We start from the raw sequence: 10,207 nt of genomic DNA, 5'->3' as shown, positions 1-10,207 counted from the left end.
CGCCGGGAACAGCACCAGAAATCAGCGGCCCCTGGCATCCGAGGAGAAGTGGGAGAACCAGACGGGGGGCCCTAGTGGCAGCCCTTCCCAGTCCCGAAGGGTCCGGCTTCAGCTGGACGCCACCTGGACCCCCAGGCTGGGCGGGGTCCTGCTCTGCGCTCTCACCTGGCGGTCTGGCAGGGAGCGTGCCCGTGCAGGTCTGTTGGGCTCACTATGACGTCACACTCAGCCACCTCCCTCCCCTGGACACCTGCTCCTTGGGCAGGTTCCCAGTGTCACCTGACACCAGCTCCCTCATCCCAGGTGCCCAGGACAAAAGCCTGGGGGCTGCCGGGCCTCCCGGCTTCCTTCCCACACTCCAGCTCCCCATCAGCCAACGGGCTTCACCTTTCACCCGCAGAGCAGACCAGAACCTGGGCAGCCCTGGCCCACGGCCTCCCCGCTACCTGTCACCAAGTGGCGGCCCCGGCTGAGGACTTTCAGCTCCCTGCTGTGGCTTCCCCTCTCCCTGCTCCTCACCCAGGGCCAGAGAGGTCTCCCCCTGTTTGAGACCACTGGAGACTCCCCAGCTGCTCAGAAGTCAAAAGCCAAAGCCCACCATGCTCCCTCCTCTCCTCCCTGCCACATGGGCCTCGCTGCCTCCTTAGACCCTTGCTCACCCCAGGACTCTTGCACCTGCTCCCCCAGAGCCCAAAGGAGGTGGCTCCTCCTTCACCCGGCCCAGGTCCTTGCTCAAAGGTCACCTTCTCCTAAGGTTTCCCGGGACCATCCCCGACCCTTCCAGGCTTCGCTTTTCTCTTGGTTCTTATTCACATCAATCGTCTCCTTGGTGTCTCGATCCCCCCGGGCTGTAAGGGCCCCAGAGGGGCTGCCTCTCTTCCCCCTGATGCTGAACCCCCGCCCCCCCCCCCCCGCACCTGGAACCGTCCCTGGAACACGGCGGAGTCGTAATGTTGGTTGGGTGGATGGGCAGATGGATGGACACGTGGACATGTTCTGTTACCCTGTTTGTCTGTCTTGCCCACCAAACTCCTTGAGGCGAAGGACTCTGTCCTGTTCGCCATTGTAATCTAGGGGTGGGGGGCGGGGGACACTTTGGGGGGCACGTGGACGTTGAAGGAACGATCCCAACCTTCGGTTCACGGAGGGGGACATGGAGGCCGGGGGCAGAGGGACTCCAGGCCTCCCAGTTCTGCTCCCGAGACTCCCGCGGCCGGCTGTCCCTCCTGGACCACCTGTGTGCCCCCAGTGACAGCAGGTGGCAGAGACGTCCTGCCCTGACCCTGGGCAGTCCCGGGAAGCCGCCTGTAAGATGGAGTTGACGAACCAGCAGCGACCTCATGGGGTGGCCGGGAGGAAGGGACACACTGGAAGTGTTGGGTCCGGGCCAGGACAGAGGGACAAAGCGTCCAGTCTCTCCCAAGCCTCCCTCGGGTGCCCCCCAGCTCGGTGGAGCCTGCCCGGATGTGCTTTGGGGCCGTAGCGCCTCATTCAGCTTTCTGGGCACCTGTTCTGTCGGAGTGACTTCCCGAGGTGACACTGGCATTGTCTGGGGAACAGAGCTCCTTTCAAGGTCAGAAACACCCTGGGAGCTCCTGGTGCAGCCAGGGAGAGGCTGCCACCCCCCCCCCCGCCCCCCGCTGGAATCCAGCCCTGGGACCCTGCTGAGGCCGGGAGAGGCCGCTCTGGGGGTCGGGGGCTGGGAGGGGGCCTCCATCCTCAGGGGACTGCATCTTGAAGGTTATGGAGCCGCCACCAAGGGTTTTCTAACCCTGGACTAAAAAGCCCTTGAACCTGACCCTGAGCTGCCCGCCCGGGCTTGTCTCTGCCCGTCCCCTACACACATGCCGTCTGTCCCTGCAATATCACAGCCACGAGCTCAGGGGTGTGGGAAAGGGAGTGCTGGGCCATCGCCTCTTCCTGCGTACCTCCCTGGGATCCTGACCTCACAAGTCCAGGCCACAGCAGCAGGGGACTTGGCCCAGGTCCCACAGCCTCGGGGCCCGGGATTCCTGCCACATTGAAAGTGTTGGCCGGGCTGAGATGGCCCAAGTGAAGCCCAAGGTCGTTGGAGCCTGGGCCTCAGCGTTCACAGATGCCCTTGGCGTGGCCGCAACTCAGCTGCTCTGGGTCTGAGTGCCCTTGAGCGGGTCACCCTCCTGGGCCTCCCTCCAGGGCCTCCCTCCTGGCCCTGGTGACAGGCTGGCTGTGAGCCCCGCGCTCCTGGACTCCGCCTCGGTTGTGATTTGGGGGTGAAGGGACTCTGGACCAACTTGCTGGTTTAATTGCTGTTGGAAAACCAGAGTCGTGCCCTCCATGGTTGGACGGGTCCCCAACGTCCCCGTATTGGAAGCTGAAGTGTTCATAGTCTTTGGAGGTGGGACTTTGGGAAGGTCATTGGGGTACTAGGGTGGGCCCTGTAATGGCATCTGGAGAAAGGACAAAGCCAGCGGGCTTGTCCCTCTGGGTGGGACCCTGCCATGCCCGGGCGCAGTGAGAAGGCCTCCACCAGGTGGCGCCCCACGCTCTTGGCCTCCGGGAGTCCAGACTCCAGTAAGCCCTCCAGGAGGCTGGGGAGGGAGCCAAGGGGCAGGTGGCAGCTGGGACCCAGGCATCGTGTGGCCCTCTGGGTGGAAACAGACCCTCTGACCGAGAGGGAAGGAGAGGAGGACAGGAGGACAGAGGACAGACACACGGGAGGGATGTGCCCTGCAGAAGTGGCACAGGCAGGGTCCCGCGATTCCTCTTCCCGATGTGTCAGGGCCAAGCCCCAGCCCTGGCAGCTCTTGGTGGCCCTGTCCCCCTGGATCGCCAGGCTGGAGGGGACTGCTGACTTGGGCTCTGGGCACAGGCCAGGCGCTGGCCGGAGGGCACCTTGTCCCTGCCGTCTCCACCACTAACCTCGCCCTGGCCCCCAGGTGACCAGCCTCCCGATGGTGGGCAGCGCGTGGGCAGCCCTGGGGCTCTCCCTCAGCTGCATCTCAGCCCTCAGCCTCGCCTCCCGGCCTGGTTCCAGGCCCCCACCTTCCCCTACTGCTCCTGGCCTCAGGGTAACAGCTGGAACCAGAGCTGAATGCCCTTTACGACCCTGGAGGACATTCCTGAGGTGGCCTCCCCAGCTCCTTGGGCCCTCGGGGGGCACAGAACGACTTATCAGGATGGAGAACAGGCTCCAGTGAGGTGGAGCGTGAGGGTCCTTTGTATCCCCCAGACGTCCCCATAGCTATGAAAACACCATTAAGTGTGCCAGGTTCTTAAACCTGGTGGCCCTCCAGAGACACCTGCAGAACTTAACAAAACTGCCAAGTCCCGGGGTCCACCTGGACCTCTGGCTCTGCAGGTGTGGGGTGGGTCTGGCTATATTTTAGCAAACACCCAGGATGATTTCAAAGGCAGCTGCCAGCCAGGTGCCGTGGCACAGGCCTGTCATCCCAGCCGCTCAGGAAGCTGAGGCAGGAGGATTGCAAGTTCAAAGCCAGCCTCAGCAACTCAGTTGCCTAAGCAACTCAGCAAGACCCTGTCTTCAAACAAAAATTAAAAAGAGCTGGGGATGTGGCTCAGGTTAAGTGTCCCAGAGTTCAATTCCCGGGACCCAGAACCAAACCAAACCAAAACCTGCTCCAGGACACTACACTGCCATCTGCTGGAAGTTCACTGTCATGAATTATGCAAATCCAAGATGATCCCAAATTCACCTAGAGTTGTGCAGTGTACAACCTGCACGCTCCTACTTGGTCACCCTCTAAGTGTTTCTAAGTTTGAAAATGAAAGCTGAGATGTGGAAGTCCTTGTGATGCTCTCATTACCCAAACCAGCAACAAAGCAAACGGGTGCCCTGTCCGGCACCTCTAGACTGACCACAAAGGAGAAGGTACAGGTGCCTCTCCCGGGGATGCCGATGTGCAGGGTAGTGAGCGCTTGATGATAAAGGTCGGGAGGTGGTCAGCGGGTCTGGATCTCAGTTCTGGCTCCACCACTGAATTATCTGTGGCCTGAGCCAAATCTCTCCCGGGGCCTCCGGCTGTTTGTCGGTAGAAACGGGACATAGTGGACAGAACTCTTGGGGATGTTTTGAGGACACAGTGGCTGGTCAAGAAGCAAATGGAGGACTGTCCGATGCCCCGTCCTGACCCTTCCTCTGCCCTCTTCCTGGCAGGGTGCAGCTGTGATGCTCCTGGGAGGCTGGCTCCTGCTGGCCTCCAGTGCGGGCCTCCTCCTGTCCTGGGCACTGGCCTCCAAAGACTGTGTTCGAGGAGGGGCAGTGGACTGATGCCAGGGCTACAGGCCGTGGCAGGGAAGCCACTGACCCATCTCAAGCCCTCGAGACGTATTTGCGGAATGAATGAATGAATGAGCTGTGAGCAGCGTCTGGTTTCCTAAGACAGATAGCAGAGATAAGCCCTAGGATCGTGACCTATTCTTGGTCCTTCAGCAAACTGGAAATTGCTGGGGGGCCAGGATGATGGCATCTTGATGCAGCCTACTCCTGCCCTTAGCCAACCCAGTTCTAATTATCTGTCCCCTTTGATTCTCTCTTATCCATTTGTGTCATCTCTACCAGGGCGACCCTACACAGTTGGGGAGGTTGTGCACTGCACAATCATGCCCGGCTAAGAGCTGAGAGATGCTGACCTCCAGCTGCTGCCCCACTTGCTAAGCCATAGACACACAAGACTGCACCTGCGGAGGGGTTTGCTTTTCTGATATTCACACGCAGCCCCTGGACACCAGCCCATCTTGACTGCAGCTCTCAGCCCAGTAACTCTCCACCGTGGGTGAAGGTGACCAGCACCGGCAGGTCTCCCTGCTGCCCGCCCCCCAGTCTGTCTGCCGCACACTGGACAAACAGGTAGGTCCTGCTGAAAGTGAAATGGGATCCCGCCAGGCAGGCTGGCTCGTCCACTCTCGGGTGGCTTCCCGTCACAGAGTGAAATCCAAACTCCGGGTCCAGCCTCTGGGGCTCCCCAGACCCGGGCCTCCCCTCTCCACCGCCTCATCTCACCCTCCTGTGCCGGCCTCCGCCCCAACCCACTGTCCTTTGCTCCTGTCCCTCCTGCTTGTCCCTCTGCCTGCAACCTGGTTTCCCCAGACCTTCCCACGCCCGGCTCCCCCTGTCATGGAGGGCTCTGCTCGGACGCCCTGCCTCCCTGGGGCCTCCCTCCTCTGGCAGCTCCTCTCTCCTGCGGTCACTCTGTCCTGCCTGGCTTCAGACCTTCACGCAGTTACTTGCTTATCTGCAATCCCTTCCCCGTCTCCCAGATCACTGTCCGTCTTTATCCACTTGCTCCTGAGAGGGCAAGACGCAGCCATCTGCCTCCACATCCCTGGGGCCCACACGCTGCTTCACTTATGATAAATGCCCTGTCCTCCAAATGTTTGTTCAGTCACTGGATGAAGACACAACTTTTGTCCTCGGCTTGCAGGGGGAACAGCAGTGGCAGTTACAATGTATCTTAGTCTGTTTTGTGGTACTGTCAGGAAATACCCGAGGGTGGTGACTTTATAAAGAAAAAGTGGTGGGTTTTTTTTTTTTTTTTAATCTTAATAGTTCTAGAAGCTCCAGGTCAAGGGGCTGCATAGGGTAGTGGCCTTCTTGCTGGCAGAGTCCCGAGTCAGTGCAGGGCATCGCATGGTGGGAGACGGGAGTGTCCATGTTTGTCCTCTGGTCTCTCCTCCTCCTCTTATGAAGCCGCTGGTACTCACACCTGGAGGCCCAGCCCGATGACCTTTCTACTCTGGATCACCTCCCTAGAGCCCCCCTCCACACATCTGCATGGTAGGTGGGCACCTCCTGCTCACGGTGGGTGTTAGACGTGACACGGGAGCCGTGGGGAGGCACCGACTCCATACCCAACCGCGGTGCAGCCCCAGGACGTGACACCATGGGACCTGGGATGGCGGGAGCTCGCGGGGGGCGGGGAGCACCAGGGCATCTGGTGACTGCAGCCTCAGAGGTGAAGGCTGGAGACCCAAGCTGCGAAGGGACGGTGGCTGGGGGTGGCAGGGTGGGGACATGCAGGGTCTCTTGGAGGCCGTCCTCCAGCTCACGTCATTTCTGTCACCTCACTAGTGTCCCCATGGCACGTCCAGTGGCTTCTTAGGCTTTTAGCTGGTTGTCTTCATGGATCTTTATTCAGTTTGAAGGGAGATGGCGGGGGGTGGCTTCAGTCATTCCTGAAGAACCTGTGACTCCAGCGTCTCCACAGTGGGCACTGCCATGAGGGCCGTGCTGGGCCGCGCTGGCCATCACCTGTTATTCTGGTCCCTGCTGTTAGCAGAATGCAACTTCAGCAGACTTAAAGACAACACAGCATTTTTATAACAGTAAGTTCTACTTAATATAAAATCCAACCTTTTTATGATTATTTTGGGTCCTGGGGATGGAACCTGGGGCACTCAACCATGGACCACATCCACGGCCTGCTTTTTTTTTTTTTTTAATTTTCATTGTTAGACAAGGTTCGAGGCTGGCCTTGAACTCCTTATCCTCCTGCCTCAGCCTCCCGAGCTGCTGGGTTCACTGGCGTGTGCCACTGTGCCTGACCCTGTTGACCCTTTTTAAGGGGACGTCTCAGGTGATGATCAATATATCCACAATGACCGCAGCTATCGCCACCACCCATCCTCAGGGTTCTTTTCATTTGTAAAACAACGCTGTACCCACTGAACAGTAACTCCATTCCTCTCCCCGCCAGGCCCTGGCACCCGCCATGCCTTCCGTCGCGGTGAACTTGACCCCTCTTCCTCGTGCGCAGGGTCTTACTAGTTCTCCTCTCCCTTTGGCTTCGTTCATCCAGGTTCCCGTTTGGGTCAGAATTTCCTCCCACCGTAAGGCTCAGTGATGCCCACTGCTCTGAGTGCACACTCGCTTCAAGACAACGCGTTGCACCTGACAAGGTGGCGGTCCACAGCTGTCATCCCAGCGACTCAGGAGGCTGAGGCGGGAGGGCCTCCAGTTCGAAGCCAGGCTCTGGAAGTCAGTGAGGGGCTGAGGAACTTAGCGAAACCCTTTCTCACAAGAAAAAACAAACGAAACAGGCTTTGGGTGGCCCAGTGGCTGAGCACCCCTGGGTTCCATGCCCAGTACCAAAAACAATGTATAAAAATATGTATATATTTGTAAATTTAAAATGAACGCATCGACTGTTCCTCTGCACCTGCACGCCGCTCCTGCTCCTCTGTTCACCTGCGGTGGAGCCGGGGCTGTGCCACATCAGCTGCGGGAACACGGTGCCCGACTCGGGCACTCGGCCAGAAGTGGGGTGGCTGATCACGTGGCCATCCCTGGAGCCTTCTGGGGAGGACTGGTCCTCGCAGCAGCTGCACTACCCACTCCCACCCGCGTGCGCAGGTCCCCATGTCCCCCTTGCCACACTCACTTTCTGGGTTTTTGATAGTCACTATCCTAATGGGTGTGGGGGACTCTCAGTGTGGCTTTGGTTTTCATTTCTCTTGTGACAAGTCAGGTCCCTCCAACAGGCTCTGATGGTGAGCGCATGGACGGGAGGGGCGTGGGTGAGCTGAGGTATGGACGGGCAGATGGGTGGGTGGATGCTCGGATGGTTGGAGGGTGGGGTGGAGGGACGGCTGGGGCAGTTGGTGTGACATGCAGAGAGGTGGATGGCTGAGTGAGTGCCTCCGTGTGGAGGGGCGGGGAGGACGAGCTGAGCAGAATGTGCTTGGATGGATGATAAGAGGTGGACGGGTGGTTGAAAGGTGGGTGGATGGCGCGTGGATGTCGAGGCCTGGGGAAGGCCGGCCTAGTGCCCTCCCGCCATCCAGCCTGGCCTCCCCGTCCACCAAAGCAGTCTGCGAGGCCCCCTCTACGCACCGTGGCGGGAAGTGCCAGCTGCCTGGGGCTACGTCACTGCCATCCTCAACACAATCCTGGCCAGCCCCCCATCATCGGGTGGCCCTGCATGACCCAGGTCCAGGGGAGGGCCATCTTCTCCAGTGACAACGAGAAAACTATCCTTGTGCCAGAAGTAAGCAAATAAAAATCTCCCAGGAAGAGCAGAAAGAGTCTACTCTACAGTTGGATGAAATCACTCCATATTCAAGTTCAGATCCCACCTCGGCTGCTTCCTTGCTGTGTGTCCTCAGACAAGCCACTTCACCTTTCTGGACTCATTTATTCCTCTGAATAAATGAAGGGTTGTTATGACCGTTAACTCAATATCTTCAATGTAAATAAAGTACTTTGGCACACAGAGTTCCTTTCCTCCCTTCCCAATCCCAGGGAAGTATCTGACTGGTCAGCGCCGAGTCCCGGGCCCACGGTGGGGATGGGGTGCCAGCAGCGTCACTTACAGAGCTAGAGTTAGAGCGGTTGCTGGTACTGGAATGGGGGAAGGCTGCTGGGCACCCCATGGCCAGCTTGCTCTTTAATGGAGGTTTTATTTATTAAGATAATGTCATAGATATGAAAATTGTGCAGAGAGATAAAGTCATTTGCCCAAGGCCACACAGTGATCAATGGCAGAGCTGGGATTTGAATCCAAATCCAACAGATGAAAGACCACCTGGGTTTGCTCCCTCCGCTCCCACCCACGCAGCTCGCATTGGTACATCACAGGAAAACGCAGCTCGTGTTTATCTTCCAGAAGAAACAGTAAGGGTGATCGATAACTTCTGCTTTGAAAAACATGGAATAAATAGAAAAACCTAGGCAGCCACAGAGTAGTGTTCCAAGGGACTGGGAGGCCAGCAGGACATTTCCAATGTCATTACGATCACTTGATACCAATTGCCCTGCCGTGCCAACCCAGGCATGTCACAGCACAAAAAGCAGCAAGCAGCTGGGCGTGGTGGTGCCCGCCTGTCACCCCTCGGGAGGCTGAGGCAGGAGGATGGATTTCAAAGCCAGCCTCAGCCACAGCGAGGCCCTAAGCAACTCAGTGAGACCCTGTCTCTCAATAAAATGCAAAATAGGGCTGGGGTGGGGCTCCGTGGTTGAGGGCCCCTGAGTTCAATCCCTGGTACCCCCCCAACCCCCCAAAAAGCCCTCAGGGGTGCCACCAAGTAGAAGCCCCTCAATCCTCAGGTCACCCACTCAAGCTTGGGGTGGGCCACCCCGTCTCTGTGCACCTCACAATGGCTCCCAAGGTCCTTAACTGTTTCTCTGTGAGCTGTTTCAGCAATGCCAAAGGGAACGAGTCCCCAGCCCTTAAAGCAAAGCCATTTACAGAGACTCTGTTTTACTTGGCAACAGGCAGAGGGATCCTTCTTGATTGTTTTCTCTCCAGCAAAACAAGAGGTGTCTTTTTTTTTTTTTGGCAAGGAGGATGGCACCTACAGAGCCACGGCGCCCACAGAGGGAGAAAGGAGCGGGCGGGGAGGGCGGAGGACTCCCCCAGCACAGGCCAGCGCCCAGGGGCCGCTCCGGGGACTGCGTGGACCTGCTGTGGCTGGCCAGCTGACACTTGCAGGTGGGTCAGCTGTGCCTCTGTCCCGGGCGGAGTTCTCCACGTTCCCAGAGGCTTGAAAGCCAAAAGGACGCCGCAGACCAGACCCACAGGCAGCTGCGGCTCAGGACCTGCGGCCTCAGCGCACCTGATGGCGCTTCTGCATCGCACAGCCCAAGGGGGCTGGGGCGCACCCGGGACCGCTCCCCTCCTGGAGCCACAGCCTCTTACCTTGCCAAGACCCATCTGGGAACCGGGATGGACGGGAGGAACAGGGGAAAGATGGCCTCCCAGCCGGAACCCACTGCCACCGCTGCCGAGCAGGCCTGGGATGCTGGATCTTCACTCTCCGAGAGGCGGACAGACGCGGTGAGGGGAGGACGGCTGGGGGCTGTTCTCGACACCTCTCAAGTCCTTAAATGACCTTTTCTTAACTGAATCTTAAATGTCTCCTGAAGGTCCATGGGCTCAGGGCTTGGTCCCCAGCTGGGATAGCTACTGGGAGGAGGTGGGACCTTGAAGAGGTGGGGCCTGGTGGGAGGGAGTTAAGTCACTGGGATGAATGTCCTTGCAGGGACCCTTAGGACCCTAGGCTCTTCCTCTGCTTTACTCCCTAGCCTCCTCGAGGTGAGCAGTTTTGTTCCACCGCGTGCTTCTGCCATGATGAGCCAAACTGAGCCCAAGTAAAACTTTTCTCTTTTTAAGTTGGTTATCTTCGTGTGTCTGACAGGGACAAGACGCTCACTAACAGGCTTTGCACCCAAAACCTGTGGTAGGGAGCAGTGAGCGCTTTGATAACATCA

General features: G+C 58.5%; 1 protein-coding gene and 1 long non-coding RNA gene across 3 annotated transcripts; both read left to right on the top strand.

The window, feature by feature from the left end:
* The first annotated feature begins 1,392 nt into the window (after nt 1–1,392).
* Nucleotides 1,393–7,135, top strand: LOC143406261 (uncharacterized). Of its 2 annotated transcripts, none has more exons than XR_013154497.1 (5): nt 1,393–1,573; nt 4,562–4,849; nt 5,690–5,776; nt 6,138–6,324; nt 6,798–7,135. It is a non-coding gene; the product is annotated as an uncharacterized LOC143406261 (long non-coding RNA). The 2 variants fall into 2 exon arrangements; XR_013154496.1 differs by lacking the exon at nt 1,393–1,573 and adding an exon at nt 1,595–2,377.
* Nucleotides 7,136–7,534: 399 nt separating this feature from the next.
* Nucleotides 7,535–8,197, top strand: Lhfpl7 (LHFPL tetraspan subfamily member 7). Its single transcript, XM_077105101.1, is given in 3 exon segments — nt 7,535–7,850; nt 7,853–7,894; nt 7,897–8,197. Coding segments are annotated over 3 exon segments (387 nt in total). The 5' UTR covers nt 7,535–7,606; the 3' UTR covers nt 7,998–8,197.
* The last annotated feature ends 2,010 nt before the right edge of the window (nt 8,198–10,207 follow it).

This window comes from Callospermophilus lateralis, chromosome 1 (assembly GCF_048772815.1).
Source record: "Callospermophilus lateralis isolate mCalLat2 chromosome 1, mCalLat2.hap1, whole genome shotgun sequence".
In the NCBI taxonomy this organism is placed as follows: Eukaryota; Metazoa; Chordata; class Mammalia; order Rodentia; family Sciuridae; genus Callospermophilus; species Callospermophilus lateralis.
This window is presented reverse-complemented; position numbering and strand designations above follow the sequence as displayed.